The sequence below is a fragment of the Heptranchias perlo genome, chromosome 30, assembly GCF_035084215.1.
Source record: "Heptranchias perlo isolate sHepPer1 chromosome 30, sHepPer1.hap1, whole genome shotgun sequence".
Classification (NCBI taxonomy): Eukaryota; Metazoa; Chordata; class Chondrichthyes; order Hexanchiformes; family Hexanchidae; genus Heptranchias; species Heptranchias perlo.
In genome coordinates, this window is record NC_090354.1 from 24740243 (window position 1) to 24762011 (window position 21769).

At 40.5% G+C, this 21769-nt stretch overlaps 2 protein-coding genes across 2 annotated transcripts; both read left to right on the top strand.

Annotated features, from left to right (window-relative positions):
- Positions 1-313: 313 nt before the first annotated feature.
- LOC137300185 (interferon beta-like) lies at positions 314-7193 on the top strand. Its single transcript, XM_067969263.1, has 4 exons — positions 314-445; positions 533-622; positions 5250-5480; positions 7095-7193. The coding sequence occupies exons 1-4, from the start codon at positions 314-316 to the stop codon at positions 7191-7193; spliced, it is 552 nt and encodes a 183-aa protein (XP_067825364.1).
- Positions 7194-10275: 3082 nt separating this feature from the next.
- LOC137300076 (interferon a3-like) lies at positions 10276-21297 on the top strand. The gene is made up of 4 exons (XM_067969172.1): positions 10276-10398; positions 19333-19488; positions 19831-20061; positions 21199-21297. Exons 1-4 carry the CDS (start codon positions 10276-10278, stop codon positions 21295-21297), a joined length of 609 nt encoding a protein of 202 aa, XP_067825273.1.
- The last annotated feature ends 472 nt before the right edge of the window (positions 21298-21769 follow it).

Consider the following 21769-nt stretch of genomic DNA (forward strand, 5'->3'; position numbering starts at 1 on the left):
TTTTCTGAAATAAGCCGCATTTGAAAAACGAATGTGGTCAGAAATGCCCCTGTCGGTGTGCGTCTGGCTTTTCACTCTTATGATGCAAACAGCAGATCATTTATATACGGCTTGGTCTCTATCTGGCACTTCACTCCTGAGTCTGACAGTAATTGACAGTCGTCTCTGTCAGAGGATTCATCTTAAACGGGTAAGAGACACTGTTGACTCTGTTCATTTACAGACATTAAAGTGACTTTGTTTGGATGTTGATCGCTAATGGTTTTATCTCTCTGCTATTTCAGATCGGTGCTTTACCCCGTGTTGGTTGAACATGGCTCTTTCGTCTATTTGGAGATTTTGGATTCTGTCTGTCTTGCTGGCCGGGACCCTGAGTCTGGGCTGTGAGAGGCTGCGGTTACAGTACGTTCTGAACACGGAGACTCTGAGCAAGCTGAATGAAATGGTAAGTTTCGACTGATCTTGATCTATCACATCGCCAGGATTTGTGTACATGGCAAATTGTACTAACAGGAACTCACCTGTATTCCAGGGAGGTAGAATGCCGCTGCACTGTATGACAAGGAGAGGGGCACTGCAGACCCAATCCCTCGATCTGGTTACACTTTCAAAGAACTTAAATGTAAGTATCCAGTTCAGAATGTATTTCTATTAAGAACATAAGAAATAGGAACAGGAGAAGGCCATAGAGCCCCCCTCTCCCCCCCAGCATTCAATTAGATCATGGCTGATCTTCTACCTCAAATCCACTTTCCAGCCCTATCCCCATATCCCTTGATTCCCTTAGTGTCTAAAAATCTATCGATCTCAGTCTTGAATATATTCAAGGACTGAGCATCCACAGCCCTCTGGGGTAGAGAATTCCAAAGATTCACAACCCTCTGAGTGAAGAAATTTTCCACACCTCGGTCCTAAATGGCCGACCCCTTATCATAAGACTATGACCCATAATTCTAGACTCTCCAGCCGGGGGAAACAGCCTCTCAGGATCCACCCTGTCAAGCCGTCTAAGAATTTTACACATTTCATTGAGATCACCTCTCAGTCTTCTAAACTCCAGAGAATATAGGCCCATTCTACACAGTCTCTCCTCACAGGACAACCCTCTCATCCCAGGAATCAATCTAGTGAACCTTTGTTGCACCACCTCTGAGGCAGGTATATCCTTCCTTAGGTAAGGTGACCAAAACTATACACAGTGCTCCAGGTGTGGTCTCACCAGAGCCCTATATAATTGCAGCAAAACCTCCTTACTCTTATACTCCAACCCCCTTACAATAAAGGCTAACATACCATTTGCCTTCCTAATTGCTTGATGCATCTGCACGTTAACTTTCTGTGATTCGTGTACAAGGACATGCAAATCCCTCTGAATACCAACATTTCTTAGTCTCTCACCTTTTTAAAAAAAAAATTCTGCTTTTCTATTGTTACCAAAGTGGATAATTTCACATTTCCCCACATTATTCTCCATCTGCCACCTTCTCGCCCATTCACTTAATCTGTCCATATCCCTTTGCAGTCTCTTTGCTTCCTCCTCACAGCTTACTTTCCCACCTAGCTTTGTATAATCAGCAACATTGGATACATTATACTCAGTCCCCTCATCTAAGTCATTGATATATATTGTAAACAGCTGAGGCCCAAGCACTGACCCTTGCAGCACTCCACTAGTTACAACCTGCCAACCTGTAAATTACCTGTTTATTCCTACTCTCTGTTTTCTGTTAACCAATCCTCAATCCATGCTAATATATTAACCCAACGCCATGAACCCTAATCTTGTGTAACAATCTTTTGTGTGGCACCTTATTGAATGCCTTTTGAAAATTCAAACATACTACATCCACTGGTTCCCCCTTATCTACCCTGATAGTTACACCCACAAAAAAATTCTAATAGATTTGTCAAACATGATTTCCCTTTCATAAAACCATGTTGACTCTGCCTAATCATAGAATGATTTTCTAAGTGCCCTATGTCCTTAATTATAGCTTCTAGCATTTTCTCTATTACTGATGTCAGGCTAACTGGCCTATAGTTCCCTGTTTGCTCTCTCCCTCCTTTCTTGAATATCCGAGTTACATTTGCTCAGGGACTGTTCTAGAATCTAGGGAATTCTGGAAGATCAAAACCAATACATCCATTATCTCTGCAGCCACCTCTTTTAAAACCCTAGGATGTAGGCCATCAAGTCCAGGGGATTTGTTGGCTTTTAGTCCCATTAATTTCTCCAGTACTTTTTCTTTACTAATCTTAATTGCTTTAAGCTCTTTTTCGGACTGGAGGGAGGTGTACAGTGGTGTTCCCCAGGAGTCGGTACTAGGTCCACTGCTTTTCTTGATATATATTAATGACTTGGACTTGGGTGTGCAGGGCCCAATTTCCAAATTTGGATGACACAAAACTTGGAAGTGTAGTAAACATTGAGGAGGATAGTGATAGACTTCAAGAGGATATAGACAGGATGGTGGCATGGGCGGACACGTAGCAGATGAAATTTAAAGCAAGAAAAATGCGAAGTGATACATTTTGGTAGGAAGAATGAGGAGAGGCAATATAAACTAAAGGGCACAATTCTAAAGGAGGTACAGAAACAGAGAGATCTGGGGGTATATGTACACAAATCATTGAAGGTGGTAGGGCAGGTTGAGAAAGTGGTTAAAAGAAGCATACAGGATTCTGGGCTTTATAAACAGGAGGCCTGGAGTACAAAAGCAAGGAAGTCATGATGAACCATGGTTCGGCCACAACTTGAGTATTGTGTCCAGTTCTGGGCACCACACTTTAGGAAAGATGTGAAGGCCTTAGAGAGGGTGCAGAAGATATTTACTAGAATGATTCCAGGGATGAGGGATTTTAGTTATGTGGATAGACTGGAGAAGCTGAGGTTATTCTCCTTGGAACAGAAAAAGTTGAGAGGAGATTTGATAGAGGTATTCAAAATCAGAAAGGGTCTAGACAAAGTAGATAGAGAGAAACTGTTCACATTGGCAGAAGGGTCAAGAACCAGAGGACATAGATTTAAGGTGATTGGCAAAAGAATCAAAGGTGACATGAGGAAAAACTCTTTCACATGCGAGTGGTTTGGATCTGGAATACTCTGCCAGAGTGGGTGATGGAGGCAGATTCAATCATGGCTTTCAAAAGAGAACTGGATAAGTATGTGAAAGGAAAAAAAAATTGCAGGGCTATGGGGATAGGGCAAGGGAGTGGGACCAGTTGGATTGCTCTTGCATAGAACCAGCACGGACTTGATGGGCCAAATGGCCTCCTTCTGTGCTGTAACCTTTCTGTGATTCTATGATTCTATAAGCTCCTCACTCTCTCTTGGATCCCCATTATTTCTGGTATATTTTTTGTGTTTTCTACTGTGAAGACAGATACAAAATATTTGTTCAACGTCTCTGCGATTTTTTTATTCCCCATTATAATTTCTCCCGTCTCTGCCTCTAAGGGACCCATGTTTACTTTTGCTAATCTCTTCCTTTTTACATACTTATAGAAGCTCTTACAATCTGTTTTTATATTTCTTGCTACTTTACTCATTCAATTTTCTCTCTCTTTATCAATTTCTCGGTCATCCTTTGCTGATTTCCAAAACTTTCCCAATTCTCAGGCTTATTGTTCTTTTTGGCAACATTGTAATCCCCTTCTGTTAATCTAATATTATCCTTAACTCCTCTAGTTAGCCTAATAGAGAAACTATTAAACGTTGGTGTCCAGAGAGACTTGGATGTCTTGGTACAAGAAACACAACAAGTTGGCATGCAGGTACAGCAGGCAATTAGGAAAGCAAATGCCATGTTGGCCTTTATTACAAGGGGGTTTGAATACAAGAGTAAGGAAGTCTTACTAGAATTATACAGAGCTTTAGTGAGACTTCACCTGGAGTACTGCGTACAGTTTTGGTCTCCTTATCCAAGGAAGGATATATTTGCCTTAGAGGCGGTGCAACAAAGGTTCACTAGATTAATTCCTGGGATGAGAGGCCTGTCTTATGAGGAGAGGTTGAGTAGAATGGGCCTATACTCTCTGGAGTGTAGAAGAATGAGAAGTGATCCCATTGAAACATATGAGATTCTGATGAGGCTTAACAGGGTAGATGCTGAGAGGTTGTTTCTCCTGGCTGGAGAGTCTAGAACTAGAGGGCTTGGTCGCAGGATAAGGGGTCGGACATTTAAGACTGAGATGAGGGGGAATTTCTTCACTCAGAGGGATATGAATCTTTGGAATTCTCTACCCGAAAGGTCTGTGAATGCGAGTATATTCAACATAAGAGCATAAGAAATAGGAGCAGGAGTAGGCCAATCGGCCCGTCGAGCCTGCTCCACCATTTAATAAAATCATGGCTGATCTGATCCTAACCTCAAATCTAAATTCATGTCCAATTTCCTGCCCGCTTCCCATAACCCCTAATTCCCTTTACTTCTAGGAAACTGTCTATTTCTGTTTTAAATTTATTCAATGATGTAGCTTCCACAGCTTCCTGGGGCAGCAAATTCCACAGACCTACCACCCTCTGAGATAGATAGATTTTTGGACTCTAGGGGTATCAAGAGACATGGCGATCAGGCAGGAAAGTGGAGTTGAGGTAGAAGATCAGCCATGATCTGATTGAGTGGAAGAGCAGGCTTGAGGGGCCATAAGGCCTACTCCTGTTCCTATTTCTTATGCTCTTAGCCACAGTTGGATCACTTTTTGCATGGAGTTTTTATTCCTCAAGGGAATGTATATTCATTGAGAATTATGAATTATTTCTTTAAATGTTCGCCATTGCTTATCTACCGTCATATCTTTTAATCTAAATTCCCAATCTACCTTTGCCAACTCGCCACTCGTACCTATATAATTGGTTTTGTTTAAATTTAAGACCCTAGTTTCGGACTTAACCACATCAATCTCAAACTCAATGTGAAATTCTATCATATAATGATCACTTACTAATTAGCCCTGTCTCATTACACAATACTAAATCTAAACCAGCCTATTCCCTAGTTGGTTCCTCGATGTATTGTACTAGAAAACTGTCTTGAATGCATTCCATGAACTCATCCTCCAAACTACTTTTGCCAATTTAGTTTGCCCAGTCTATGTGAAGATTATCCTACAATGTAGCTGTGACTGTCATATTGACCAGTCTTTTAAAATGTATAAATAATCTTGGGGCAGAACGCATTTAACCATGGTCCTTTAACCTTTCGAATAGTGTAAAGTTTCCCTGTGAAATAATTGTGTATATTTTATAGGCCGAGGACAAGATCCTGGTTATCCATCAAACATTGCATCAAATCAACAAGACTTTCAGTGAGAACCGCAGCTCCACACCCTGGGACTCTGCCCTGATAGAAAATTTTCTGCTTCAACTGAATCAGCAGCTGGAGGAGCTGAGAGAATGTCAGCGAGAACCTCTGTCAGACTCCATGAACGAGGAAATTCAGGAATATTTCGGGAAGTTGAGGGAGTTTTTAGAACTGGAGGTATGGGAATTCATATTTGATTGTTTTGTCCCTAGTGAAGTATCGTGTGGATAACCATAGTTTTAATCAAGTAGCGTAAGAATTACTCCAGTCACAACATGTGGACACTATAGGTACATTTGTGAAGATTTCCTCTGTTGGGTATTTGCAGTGAAATCTGTTACAAAACATTAATCATTTCACTCTAACACAAGACAGAGAAATTCTTTATGAAGAGATTTACGATATCCCAAGATTAGGACTCATAAGATTAGCGGTAATATATTAGCTTTGATTAAGAATTGGTTAATGGATAGAAAACACAAAGTAGGGATAAATGAGTCATTTTTGGGTTGGCAGGTTATAACTCGTGGGGGACTGCAAGGGTTAATGCTTGGGCCTCAGCTGTTTACAATATTTATCAATGACTTAGATGAGGAGACTGATTGTAATGTATTCAAGTTTGCTGACAATACAAAACTAGGTGGGAAAGTAAGCTATGAGGAGGACACAAAGAGGCTGCAAAGGGATATAGACAGGTTAAGTGAGTGGGTGAGAAGGTGGCAGATAAAAAGAAAGACATGCATTTATATAGCGCCTTTCATGACCTCAGGACGTCCCGAGGCGCTTTACAACCAATGAAGTACTTTTGAAGTGTAGTCACTGCTGTAATGAAGGAGTATAATGTGGGGAAATGTAAAATTATTCACTTTGGTGGGAAGAATAGAAAAGCAGAATATTTTTTAAAAGGTGAGAGACTAGTAAATGTTAGTAGTCAGAGGGATTTGGGTTTCCTTATACTTGAATCACAAAAAGTTAACATGCAAGTACAGCAAGCAATCAGAAGGCAAATAGTATGTTAGCCTTTATTGCAAGGGGGTTGGAGTATAAGATTAAGGAGGTCTTGCTGCAATTATATAGGGCTCTGGTGAGACCACACCTGGAATACTGAGTACAGAATACTGATACCTAAGGAAGGATATATTTGCCTTAGAGGCGGTGCAATGATGGGAGGATTGTCCTGTGAGGAGAGATTGAGTAGAATGGGCCTATATTCTCTGGAGTTTAGAAAAGTGAGAGGTTATCTCATTGAAACATATAAGATTCTGAGAGGGCTTAACAGGGTAGATGCTGAGAGGCTGCTTCCCTTGGTTGGAGAGTCTAGAACTAGAGGTCATAGTCACAAGATATGAGGTCGGCCATTTAGGACTGAGATGAAGAAAAATTTCTTCACTCAGAGGGTTGTGAATCTTTGGAATTCTCTACCCCAGAGGGCTGAAGATGCTCATTCTTTGAGTATATTCAAGACTGAGATCGATGGATATTTGGACACTGAGAGTCAAGGGATATAGGGATAGGGCAGGAAAGTGGAGTTAAGGTAGAAGATCACCCCTGACCTCATTGAATGGCAGAGCAGGCTCAAGGGGCCGTATCGCCTACTCCTGCTCCTATTCCTTATTTTCTTATGATCTTGTGTTCAATACACCTGGACCAAATGAATCCTTATACTCTTGTGTGAACACTGTACCGTGACTTCATAAAATATATGTAATTAAACAACAAAGACTGGTGCTTTTTACGCCAGTTAAACACTTATCGTCCTGGTAATACATTTCAATATTTCTGCCTTTATAGAGATTCAGTGACTGTGCCTGGAAAGTCGTCCGCTCTCGGACCAGAACCTGTTTATTGCAGATTCCGACCATAATAGCAAAAATCAGGAAAAACAACTGAAGGTCACGGAGTGATCATTTTAAAGAGAATATTTTCTAATTACTGGAAGAAAGTGGTTAATTTACTAAAATATTTTTATAATTCCAATATATTTGCTATTTAGAACATCAACGATGTTACAGCTAATCTCACTGCCAGAGGTAATGTTAAGGAATTCTAAAATTATAATGTAGCAATAATTTAAATTATTTTTATTATATTGATATAACAGAGTTTTGCACAGAGGGGAAAGTAAATTACAAGAAAGTCTTATTTATTTATATTTATTGAATCATATTTATAAATGGACCACATTGTTATTGATAGGTTTTTGTATTCAAAACTATGGGTTTCAATAAATTATTTTTTGAATTTCTCTCCTGCCTTGTTAAGTATTATTCATTTCTGGATTGAAGTGTATCATTATATTTCTGGATGTTCGTGTTTGGATCTTGTTTGTGAATGTGGACAGGTCTCAGGCAGAATAATAATGGTTTTCAGAGAAACTTAAAGACAATTATCAGATTTCCCATGGTGTTGCTTACATTGATAAGGAGGCTACCTTGGTGCAAGTGGGAGTGCTGGGGTTTGGCATCTATTTCCACCAAAAGGATTTGGAAAGAAGTGGAAGACAGTGGAGTGATCTTTGTTTGGTTCCTGCACGATCAATAGTATTCTCCTTAGCCACTGCAGTTTTATAAATAAGTACATTTGTCCATGATTTGCAGATAGGAGGAAATACTCACATGTTCACCATGAAACTGTGATGTTAAACCAAGGCCTCATCTGCCTGTTTAATAGAATTACAAAGAATGTACAGCACAGAAACAGGCCATTCGACCTAACAGGTCTATGCCGGTGTTTATGCTCCACACGAGCCTTTTTCCAACCTTCTTCATCTAACCCCATCAACATGTCCTTCTATTTCCTTCTCCCTCATGTGTTTATCTAGCTTCCCCTTAAATGCATCTATGCTAATTGCCTCAATTACCCCGTGTGGTAGTGAGTTCCACATTCCAACCATCTCTGGGTAAAGAAGTTTCTCCTGAATTCCATACTGGATTTATTAGTGACTATTTTATATTTTTGGTCCCTAGTTCTGGTCTCCCCCACAAGTGGAAACATCTTGTCTATGTCTACCCTATCAAACCCTTTCATAATCCCAAAGACCTCTATCTGGTAAGCCCTCTGTCTCCTGTTTTCTAGAGAAAGGAACCCCAGCCTGCTCAATCTTTCCTGATAGTACAACCTCTCGGTTCTGCTATCATCCTAGTAAATCTTTTATCACCTTCTCCAATGCCTGTATACACTTTTTATAATATGGAGACCAGAATTGTTCGCAGTACTCCACATGTGGTCTAACCAAGGTTCCATACAAGTTTAAGATAACTTCCCTGCTTTTCAATGCTATCTTTCTAGAAATGAACCCTAGTGCTTAGTTTGCTTTTTTTATGGCCTTGTTAACCTGCATCGCTACTTTTAGTGATTTGTGTATCTGTACTCTCAGATCCCTCTGCTCCTCTACCCCATTTAGATTCTTATTTTCCAAGGAGTATGTGGCCTCCTTATTCTTCCTACCAAAATGTACCACCTCACACTTATCTATATTTAAATTCATTTGCCAATTACATGTCTATTCTGCAAGTTTATTAATATCTTCCTGTATTTTGTTGCAGTCCTCCTCAACTATACCCCCCCAATTTGGTGTCGTCCACAAATTTTGAAATTTTGAATTGTTTAGCTGGATGTAAAAGGTCTAATGGGATATTTTTGCAGAAAAGCAGTGAATACTCCCCATGTCCTCAGCTGAACTCCCTCAACCAGCATCACCAAATAAGATTAACCCGGTCATTCATCTCATAGATGTTTGCAGGAGCTTGCTGCATGCTGAATTAACAGCCACATTTACCTACAGAAAGTCATTCATTAGCTTTAAAACACTTTGGACAAATTTTCCTTTCTACCTTCATCCTTCTTTTCTTCATCCTTCCTTCCTTTCTTCTTTCCATGCAATATTTTGAGCAAAATAAAAAGCAGTTCCTTACCTGCAATAGCAAATATAAACCTGAAGTAAAGATTAAACTTATTTGCATGGTCCTTCTTTGCCACAGTATATAATAAGGTCACATGGCGATAGATGATTGCACAAGCTCTTCAACAACCATAGCCCCGATTGCCCTGTCAAAGTGGGGATGAAATGCAACTTGCAATGGAAATTTCATTAGGTCCAAGAAAAGAGGCAAATGGCAATAATGTGGGCAATACAGATTTTTATTGAAATATATGTATATATAATGTAAATGAAAGCTTTGATATTGATTCAATGTTACATATAGTTGCTTTTGCACCAACAAAACCATTTTACCAAAGCACTAGATCACTGGAATAAAATTGGCCAACTTAATGCAAACTGCAATAGTGCACTTTCATCATTCTTAACCGACAAGTAGAAATGTAAACTTTGTGGTAGGTTATCATCAGAATATAATTGTGTTTCACTGAAGCTTTCCACGAGCCAGTTATTGCAAAGGTATTATACAGCAATGTGAAGAACGCTGGGAGAAATTTCAAATAGTAATACCTTCCCTCCACAAGTGGAAGAGCACATTGTCACCAGATACTGTACCAACATTCCCCTCAAAACAAAAATCAGTTGACCCCCTGGGGAGGTCTGAATGCTAGTCACCTCAACTACTCCCTGTGGTAGTGAGCTCCATATTCTAACCACTCTCTCGGTAAAGAAGTTTCTCCTGAATTCCCTCTTGGAATTCTTATATAACTATCTTATATTAATGGCCCCTAGTTATGGTCTCCCCTGCAAGTGGAAACATCTTCTCTACGTCTACCCTATCAAACTGGGTAGGAGGCCAATGTCTTTGTTGGGAGATCAACTAGTGCCATAGGGGAGGGTTTAAACTAATTTGGTAGGGGGAGTGGGCTCCAGGATGCAACATTAGAGAGGAGAAACAAGATGTACAGAGGACTGGGTGAGACAAATAGCACTAGAGTAAAGAAAAGTTCAGAAATAGGAGGTATCAAACAGGGGGCAAATGCAAGGCAGACTAAGATGAGTTTGGAGTGCATGTGCATAAATCCACGTAGCATGGTAAATAAGGTTAGTGAGCTACAGACTCAACTTGCCAAATGGGATTATGATGAAGTGGCAGTAACAGAGAACCTAGCTCAAAGAAGGATAGGATTGGTACTTCATATTCCTGGCCACAAGGTATAAAGGAAAGATAGGGAAGGAAAGAAAGGAGAGGAGTGGCAGTATTGATCAAATAAATTATTATAACTGGAAAGGGATGACGTAGTTGAGGGGTCAAAGACAGAATCTATTTGGTTAGAATTAAGGAACATTGAGGCACAATTACACTACGTGGTATATACTATAGGCCACCAAATGGTAGGAAGGAAATAGACGAGCAAATTTGCAGACAAATTACAGAAAGGTGCAAGAACTACAGAGGGGACTTCTTTTATCCCAATATAGACTGGGATAATAACAGTGTAAAGGGCAAAGAGGGGGAGGAATCTCTGAAATGTGTACAGGAGATCTTTCTTGATCAGTATTTTTCCAGCCCAACGAGAAAGGAGACAGTGCTAGATCTAGTTCCGGGGAATGAAGTGGAGCAGTTGGAGCATGTTTCAGTGGGAGAGCATTTGGGGAACAGTGATCATAATATCATTAGGTTCAGAATAGTTATGGAAAAGAGCAAGGAACAATCAAATGTGAAAATACTTGACTGGAGGAGGGCTAATTTCAGTGAGTTTAAAAAGGGACCTTGCCTAGGTGGATTGGAATCAAAAATTGGCAGGCAAAACAATAATTGAACAATGGGAGGCCTTCAAGGAGGCACATTCAGAGTAGACACATTCCGATGAGGGGAAAGGAAGGGCATCCAAAGCTAGAGCTACATGGGTGACTAAAGATATAGAGATTAAAATGAAACAGAAAAAGAAGGCTTATGATGAATGTAAGATTCATAATAATGTAGAGAACTAGGTTGAATACAGGAAGTACAGAGGAGATCTAAGAAAGTGACTAAGAGGGGCAAAGAGAGAATATGAGAATAGATTAGTGACTAACATAAAAGGGAACCCAAAAGCCTTTTATAAACATATGAATAGTAAAAGGATAGTCAATTGAAGGGTGGGACCGATTAGGGACAGAAAAGATCTTTTTGTGGAGGCAGAGGGCATGGCTGAGGTACTAAATGAATACTTTGCATTTGTCTTCACGAGAGAAGAGAATGCTGCCATAGTAGCAGTAAAGGAGGAGGTATTAGCAATATTGGCTGGGAAAAAATAGATAAGGAGGGGGCACTTAAAAGATCGGCAGTACTCAAAGTAGAAAAGTCACCTGGTCCTGATGGGATGCATCCTAGGTTACTGAGGGAAGTAAGGGTGGAAATTATGGAGGCTCTGGCCACAATCTTCCAATCCTCCTTAGGTGTGGGGATGGTGCCGGAGAACTGAAGGATTGCAAATGTTACACCCCTTTTCAAAAAAGGGGTGAGGGATAAACCCGGCAATTACAGGCCAGTCAGCCTGTTGTAATGATCTGGAATGTGCCTGCCAGATTCAACAGTAACTTTCAAAAGGGATTTGGATAAATACTTGAAGAGTAAAAAATTACTTGTTATGGGGAAAGAGCAGGGAAATGGGACTAATTGGATAGCTCTTTCAAAGAGCTGGCAGGTCACAATGGGCCAAATGGCCTCCTCCTGTGCTGTACATTCAATGATACTATGATAAACCCTTTCATAATCTTAAAGACCTCAATCCGGTCACTCCTCAGTCTTCTCTTTTCTGGAGAAAAGAGCCCCAGCCTGTTCAATCTTTCCTGATAGGTATAACCTGTCAGTTCTGGCATCATCCTAGTAAACCTTCATTCACCTTCTCCAGTGCCTCTATACCTTTCTTATAATATGGAGACTAGAACTGTTCACAGTAATCCAAATGTAGTCTAACCAAGCTTCTATACAAGTTTAACTTAACTTCCCTGCATTTCAATTCTATCCCTTTAGAAATGAACCCAAGTGCTTAGTTTGCTTTTTTATGGCCTTGTTAACCTGCATCACTTCTTTTAGTGATTTGTGTATCTGTACTCCCAGATACTTCTGCTCCTCTATCCCAGTTAGACTCTTATTTTACAAGGAGTATGTGGCCTTCTTATTCTTCCTACCAAAATGTACCACCTCACATTTATTTATATTGAAACGCATTTGCCAATTACAAGCCCGTTCTGCGAGTTTATTAATGTCTTCCTGTATTTTGTTGCAGTCCTCCTCAGTATTAGCTTGCCCCCCAATTTGGTGTCATCTGCAAATTTTGAATTGTTTAGCTGGGTGTAAAAGATCCAATGGCACTTTTTTGCAGAAAAGCAAGGAATGTAGTATATTTGGATTTCCAAAAGGCATTCGATAAGGTGTTACCAAGATAAGGGCTGATGGGGTTGAGGGTAATATATTAGCATGGATAGAGGGTTGGTTAATGGACAGAAAACAGAAAGTAGGAATAAACGGGTCATTCTCAGGTTGGCAATCTGTAACTAGTGGGGTGCTGCAAGGATCAGTGCTGGGACCACAGCTATTTTCAATCTATATTAATGACTTAGACGAAGGGACCGAGTGTAATGTATCCAGGTTTGCTGACAATACAAAGCTAGGTGGAAAAGTAAGCTGTGAGGACACAAAGAGTCTGCAAAGGGATATAGATAGGTTAAGTAACTGGGCAAGAAGGTGGCAGGTGGAGTATGATATGGGGAAATGTGATTCACTTTGGTAGGAAGAATAGAAAAACAGAATATTTTTTAAATGGTGGTCAGAGGGATTTGGGTGTCTTTATACAGGAAACACAGAAAGTTAACATGCAGGTACAGCAAGCAATTAGGAAGGCAAATGGTATGTTGGCCTTTATTGCAAGGGGTTTGGAGTACAAAAGTAAGGAAGTCTTGCTACAATTGTACAGGGCTTTGGTGAGACCACACCTGGACTACTGTGTACAGTTTTTGCCTCCTTACCTAAGGAAGGATTATACTTGCCTTAGAGGCGTTGCCACAAAGGTTCACTAGATTGATTCCTGGGATGAGAGGGTTGTCCTATAAGGAGAGATTGAGTAGATTGGGTCTATATTCTCTGGAGTTTAGAAGAATGAGAAATGATCTCATTGAAACATATAAAATTCTTAGAGGGCTTGATGGGGTAGATGCTGAGAGGCTGTTTCCCCTGACTGGCGGGTCTACAACTAGGAAGAATAGTCTCAGGATAAGGGGTAGGCAATTTAGGACTGAAACGAGGAGAAATCTCTTCACTTAGAGGGTTGTGAATCTTTAGAATTCTCTAAGCCAGAGGGCTGTGAAAGCTCAATCATCGAGTATATTCACGGCTGAGATTGATAGAATTTTGGACTCTAAGAGAATCAAGGGATATTGGGATAGGGCATGAAAGTGGAGTTGAGGTTGAAGGTCAGCCAATATCTTATTGAATGGCAGAGCAGGCTCGAGGGGCCGTGTGGCCTACTCCTGCTCCTATTCTTTATGTCATAGAAACATAGAAAATAGGAGCAAGAGAGGCCATTCGGCCCTTCGGGCCTGCTCCGCCATTCAAAATGATCACGGCTGATCGTCTAACTCAATAACCTGCTTCCGCTTTTTCCCCATATCCCTTGATCCCTTTAGCATTAAGAAATATATCTATTTCCTTCTTGAATACATCTAATGACTTGGCCTCCACTGCCTTCTGTGGTAGAGAATTCCACAGGTTCACCACCTTCTGAGTGAAGAAATTTCTCCTCATCTCGGTTCGAAATGGCATACCCCGTATCCTGAGACTGTGACCCCTGGTTCTGGATTCTCCAGCCATCGGGAACATCCTCCCTGCATCTAGTCTATCTAGTCCTGTTAGAATTTTATATGTTTTCTTAGATCACCTCTCATTCTTCTAAACTCTAGTGAATATAGGCCTAGTCGACCCAATCTCCCCTCATACGTCAGTCCTGCCATCCCAGGAATCAGTCTGGTAAACCTTTGTTGCACTCCCTCCATGGCAAGGACATCCTTCCTCAGATAAGGAGACCAAAACTGTACACAATACTCCAGATGTGTTCTCACCAAGGTCCTGTATAACTGCAGTAAGACATCCCAGTTCCTGTACTCAAATCCTCTTGCAATGAACGCCAACATACCATTCGCCTTCCTAACTGCTTGCTGCACCTGAATGCTCGCTTTCAGCGACTGGTGTACAAGGATACCCAGGTCTTGTTGCACCTCCCCATTTCCCATGTATCACCATTCAGATAATAATCTGCCTTTCCGTTTTTACAACCAAAGTGGATAACCTCACATTTATCCACGTTATACTGCATCTGCCATGTTCTTGCCCACTCACCCAACTTGTCTAAATCACATTGGAGCCTGTTTGCATTCTCCTCATAGCTCACATTCCACCCCAGCTTTGTGTTGTCTGCAAACTTGGAAATGTTACATTTAGTTCCCTCATCCAAATCATTGATATATATTGTGAATAGCTGGGGCCCAAGCACTGATCCCTGCGGTACCCCACTGCCACTGCCCGCCACCCGGAAAAAGACCCATTTATTCCTACGCTCTGTTTCCTGTCTCTCAACCAATTCTCAATCCATGCCAGTATATTCCCCCCAATCCCATGTGCTTTAATTTTGCACACTAATCTCTTGTGTGGGACCTTATCAAAAGCCTTCTGAAACTCCAAGTACACCACATCCACTGGTTCTCCCCTATCTATTCTACTAGTTACATCCTCAAAATCTCCAGTAGATTTGTTAAGCATGATTTCCCTTTCATAAACCCATGCTGACTTTGTCCAATCCCATTAATGCCCTCCAAGTGTTCTGTTATCACATCTTTTATATTAGACGCTAGCATTTTGCCCACTACTGAAGTTAGGCTAATTGGTCTGTAATTCCCTGTTTTTTCTCTCCCTCCTTTTTTAAATAATGGGGTTACATTTGCCACCCTCCAATCTGTAGGAGCTGTTCCAGAATCTATAGAATTTTGGAAGATGATCACCAATGCATCCAGTATTTCCAGGGCCACTTCCCTTAGTACTCTGGGATGTAGATTATCAGGCTCTTGGGATTTGTCAGCCTTTAGCTCCATTAATTTCCCTAGCACTATTTTTTTACTAATACTGGTTTCCTTCAGTTCCTCCCTCCCACCAGACCCTTGGTTCCCTAACATTACTGGTAGGTTATTTGTGTCCTCCTTTGTGAAGACAGAACCAAAGTATGTGTTTAATTGTCCTGCCATTTCTTTGTTCCCCATTTTAATGTCCCCCATTTCTGACTGTAATGGACCTACATTTGTCTTCACTAATCTTTTTCTCTTGACATATTTATAGAAGCTTTTATAGTCAGTTTTTAAGTTACCTGCTAGTTTACTCTCACACTCTATTTTTCCCCTCTTAATCAATCTCTTTGTCCTCCTTTGCTGAATTTTGAACTGCTCCCAATCCTCAAGCTTGCCGCTTTTTCTGGCAATTTTATATGCCTCCTCTTTGGATCTAATACTATCCCTAACTTCTTTTGTAAGCCACGGTTGCAAATAATTTAATCTTTACTTCAGTTTTATATTTCTTGACGTTCACTATAAAAATCCACACCATGAACGGTTTTATTTTTGCGCCAGACAGGAATGAATAATTGTTGTAATTCCTGCACACATTCTTTAAATATTAGCCATTGCCTATCCACCATCAACCCTTTTAGTAAAGTACCCCAATCTATCATAGCCAACTCGCACCTCATACTTTTGTAATTTCCTTTATTTCGATTCAGGACCCTAGTTTCCGATTCAACTACTTCACTCTCCATCTTAATGAGGAATTCTATCATGTTATGATAGGAGTTCTATCATGTTCTTATGTTCTTAATACTCCCGGTGTCCTCAACTGACCTCCTTCAACCAGCATCGCCAAACAAGATTAACTGGTCATTCATTTCACAGATGTTGGCAGGAGCTTGCTGTATGGTAAATTAAGAGTCACATTTACCTACAACACTTTAGACAACATTTCCTTCCTTCCTTCCTTCCTTCCTTTCATGTAATGTTTTGAGCAATAAAAACCCAGTTCCGTACCTACAATATCAAATACATAGTTGTCCCAACCGTTCATGGTGTGGATTTTTATAGTGAACGTCAAGAAATATAAAACTGAAGTAAAGATTAAATTATTTGCATGAATCCTTCTTTGCCACAGTATATAATAAGGTCACACGATGACAGATGATTGCAGAAGCTCTTCAACAGCCATACCCCATATTGCTCTGTCAAAGTGGGGATCAAATGCAACTTGCAATGGAAATTCCATTATGGCCAAGACAAAGAGATGAATAGCAATAATGTGGGCAATACAGATTTGTATTGACATATATGTATACAATATGTAAATAAAAGCTTTGATATTGATTCAATGTTACATATAGTTACATTTGCACCAACAAAACCATTTAACCAAAGCACTATACCACTGGAATAAAATTGGCCAACTTAATGCAAACTGCAGTAGTGCACTTTCATCATTCTTAACCTATAAGTAGAAATGTAAACTTTGTGTAGATAGTTATCAGAATATAATTGCGTTTCACTGAAGCTTTCCGCATGCCATTTATTGCAAAGATATTAAACATCATTGTGAAGAGCGCTGGGAGGAATTTCAAATAGTAATACCCTCCCTCCTCAAGTGGAAGAGCACATTGTTACCAGATATTGTAGCATCATTCCCCTCAAAAAAACCTTTAGTTGACTCCTTGAGGTCTAAATGGTGACAACCAGGCATAACTGACTGCTGGAGTCTGACCCATCTGTGTATCAGAACAAGCAGAGAGACAAACTGCTGTGACAACTGGAATCCAGGATACTGCAAAACATTTCCTAAAATCAATAGGTCATTCTACAATCCTGCATTCCCATGTATCGCAGAGAACACAGGTCAGAAATAGGGCTATAATATTGTAGCCCTGATTTTCTAATTTGTACCACCTGCAAGTGCTATTTGGTTAACAAATATTGCAGAATGATGACAAGGTTTGTAACCTCTGACATTTGGGTCCAATGCCCCCTTCTGGCATATTATAGGACTCTGACAGACATCACCTGTGAACCTGATAATTCCTCATTGAGAGTAGGGGTGGGGTGAAAATCTGCCAATAGTTTGACCATGTTAGAGCAAGTGCCTGTCGGCAGTATGGCAAAAATTAATAGTTTTTCAGCTGAAGATATCACTATTCAAATTGAGTAAAGATTCAAAAAACAGAAGGGAACTTAGAAATTGGGTGGAAACTGTTTCTGCCCCATTTTCCTTCCTGAAAAAATTCCCGTGCTGTTTATCCACCACTATTACACTGAAAACAGCAAGGAAATTCACTCTCTTTGAGAGACCACTATTTGAATTGTAGGCCAGCTTTTATCCACTCTAATGCATTCATATAGGTAGTGGAGTCGTTATTCCGCAATATTAGTACTGGACCGCAGAAGGTATGATATCAACCCTCAAAGGGTATAAGATGATACTAAAGACAAGAGGTCTCAGATATCGAACCATAGAAGTTTACAGCATAGAACAAGGCCATTTGCCCCAACATGTCTGTGCTCCATCGTTGCTGGAACGATCCAAAAGCAATCCTGCTACCTTGCTCTAGCCCTACTGTACCTTCTGCTTCAAACATTTATCTTTTTTTTCTCAAGAGATGCAATGGTCTCTGCCTTAACTACTCGCTTGCCATGGTGGTAGAAGTTTGGAACTCTCTTCCCCGAACTCAGTTGATGCTAGCTCAATTGTTAATTTTAAATCTGCGCTTGATAGATTTTTGTTAACCAAAGATATTAAGGGATATGGGGCTAAGGCAGGTATATGGAGTTAGGTCACAGATCAGCCATGATCTCATTCAATGGCCGAGCAAGCTGGAGGGGCTAAATGGCCCACTCCTGTTCCGGTTCCTACAGCAGCAGGAATAATGGAGCTCTGGACTACCTGCCGCATCTGGGAAATCCGCAGGAGCAAGGTATTGGGAGACCCAACTGGGAAAAGCGAAGGAAATAACTAATGAAAAAGCGGGGGGGGGGGAGGGGGGAGTCTTATTTTTTTCTTTATAATGAATCTTACAACACCAGGTTATAGTCCAACAGTTTTATTTGAAAATCACAAGCTTTCGGAGCTTACCTCCTTCGTCAGGTGAGTGAGTGAAGGGTTTTAAAATCGCATATCATATATTAGGCTGGGAGACGATCACAGCAATCAAAGGTGTCGTTGGTGTTCAGACAGGTTAGCCACGGAAAACATTACATCCCAGTATACTGAATACACAGTGGGTCAGATTACACAGACAGAGAATGAGACCCGAAAGGCAGAGAGAGAATGTCCAGTATTAAAGGCAGATAACTTTTTTTTCCCGCTAGTGGGGTTACGTGTAGCGTGACATGAACCCAAGATCCCGGTTGAGGCCGTCCTCATGGGTGCGGAACTTGGCTATCAATTTCTGCTGGACGATTTTGCGTTGTCGTGTGTCTCGAAGGCCGCCTTGGAGAACGCTTGCCCGAAGATCGGGTAATATGGTTTACATGTCCGACTCTTGACGGCTTGTCAAAGAGTTAGGATAATCTGAAATTTTTGAATTTGTTGGTAAAAATCACTTAGAAATTCTCCCATTGACCCGCTGCAGTTTTGCTTTTGATTCAGATTTAAGAAGGGTTTTGGTATTTCCTCAATTCAGAGCAACGCCGTTCGCGAGTGCGGCTAAAACCATAGTTGAGCTGAAAGCGAAATCGGAGGAGCTTTTACCTGTGTCAGCTTTTGTCTTTCTTGTCGATTGTTTTAAACGGTGAATTCCTCGATTTCTGAAATAAGCCACATTTGAAAAACGAATGTGGCCAGAAAATGTCCCTGTCGGTGTGCGTCTGGTTTTTCACTTTTATGATGCAAACAGCAGATCATTTATATACGGCTTGGTCTCTATCTGGCACTTCACTCCTGAGTCTGACAGTAATTGACAGTCGCCTCTGTCAGAGGATTCATCTTAAACGGGTAAGAGAGACTGTTGAGTTTATTCATTTACTAACGGACATTAAAGTGTCTTTGTTTGGATGTTGATCGCTAATGATTTTATCTCTCTGCTATTTCAGATCGGTGAAATCGGTACCCTGTCTTGGTTGAACATGGCTCATTCGTGTATTTGGATATTTGGGATTCTGTCTGTCTTGTTGGCCCTGAGTCTGGGCTGTGAGAGGCTGCCACAGCTTTATCTCAACAGCAAGACTCTGAACAATCTGAATGAAATGGTGAGTTTGAACTGGTCTTGATCTGTCACATCGCCAGGATTTGTGAATGTAGCAAATTGTATTAACAGGAACTCTCCTGTATTCCAGGGAGGTAGAATGACGCTGCAGTGTATGATAAGGAGTGGGGCATTGCAGATCCAATCCCTCGATCTGATTACACTTTCAAAAAACTTAAATGTAAGTATCTAGCTCAGAATGTATTTCTATTGTAGCTGTGACTATCATATTGATCAGTCTTCTAAATGGATAAATAATCTTGGGGCCGAACGCATTTAACCATGGTCCTTTAACCTGTTGAATACTGTCAAGTTTCCCTGTGAAATAACTGTGTGTATTTTATAGGCCGAGGACAAGATCCTGGTTATCCATCAAACATTGGATCAAATTAACAAGATTTTCAGTGAGAACCTCAGCTCCGCGCCCTGGGATTTTGCTCTACTAGAAGGTTTTCTGCAGCCAATAAATAGGCAGTTGGAGGAGCTGAGAGAATGTCAGAGAGAACCTCTGTCACACTCCAAGAACGAGGAAATTCGGGAATACTTCGGGAAGTTGAGGGAGTTTTTAGAACTGGAGGTATGGGAATTCATATTTGATTGTTTTGTCCCTAGTGAAGTATCGTGTGGATAACCCCAATGTACCATAGTCTTGATCGTATAGAGTGAGAATTACTCCAGTCACAACATGTGGACACTATAGGTGCATTTGTGAAGACTTCCTCTGTTAGGTATTTGCAGTGAAATCTATTACAAAACATTAATCATTTCACTGTAACACTAGAGGAATTCTTCATGAAAAGATTAGCAATGTTCCATTACACCGGGACCAAATTAATCCTTATACTCAAAAGCAAAATACTGCAGATGCTGGAAACCGGAAATAAAAACAGAAAATACTGGAAGTACTCAGCAAGTCAGGCAGCATCTGTGGAGAAAGAAACAGCGTTAATGTTTCAGGTCAATGACCTTTCATCACAACTGGAAGAAATTGAAGATTTAACCATTTTTAAGTAGTACAGAGCCAGGCAAAGGGGGTGGGGGGAGGAGAAAAGAACACAAGGGAAGGCCTGTGATAGGGTAGAGGGCAGGAGTGATCAAATGACAAAAGGGATGATGGTGCAAGGCAAGGAGGGTGGTTATGGGACAAGTAAAGAAACAAAAGATGGGTCTGGGTGAGCTGTAAATGACAACATCAGAACCATTACCAGCACCTGCTGTCAGAAAAAAATGGGAGCAGTGGTTATGATCTGAAGCTATTAAAATCAATGTTGAGTCTGGAAGGTCATAAAGTGCCGAATCGAAAGATGATCCCCGAGCTTCCATTCACTGGAACAGTGTAGGAGGCCGAGGACAGAAAGGTGGAGTGGGATGGAGAATTAAAATGGCAAGTGACTGGAAGTCAGGGTCATGCTTGCAGACTGAGCGGAGGGGTTCAGCAAAGCGATCACCCAATCCGTGTTTGATCACCCCAATGTAGAGAAGACCGCATCGTAAGCAGCGAATACAGTATACTAAATTGAAAGAAGTACAAGTCAATCGCTGTTTCACCTGGAAGGAGCGTTTGGGGCTCTGAATGAATCCTTCCACTCTTGTGCGAAAACTTTACCATGACTTCACAAAATATATGTAATTAAACAATACAGACTGGTGCTTTTCACCCCTGTTAAACACACGTATCGTCCCGGTACTACATTTTAATATTTCTGTCTTTTAGAGATTCGGTGACTGTGCCTGGAAAGTTGTCTGCTCTCGGACCAGAACCTGTTTACAGAAGATTGGAACCATAATAGCAAAAATCAGGAAAAACAACTGAAGGTCACAGAGTGATTTTAAACAGAATATTTTCTAATTACCTAAAGAAAGTGGTTAATTTATTAAAATATTTTTATAATTCCAATATATTTGCTATTTAGAATATCGGCAATGTTCACTGCCAGAGGTAATGTTAAGGAATTCTGAAATGATAATGTAATAGTGATGTTAAATTATTTTTATTTATTATAGTGATATATTTTGCAAATACACGTTAGAGTTTTGTAAGGTGCAGAAAGTAAATTACAAGAAAATGTTATTTATTTATTTATATTTATTGAATCATATTTACAACAGGACCACATCATTGTTGTTTGAAAAGGTTTTTTGTATTCAAACATTTCAATAAATTATTTTTTTGCATTTCTCTTCTGCTGTTATTATTCATTTCCGGATTGGAGTGTATCATTATATTCCTGGATGTTTGTGTTTTGATCTTGTTTGTGAATGTGGACAGGTCTCAGGCAGAATAA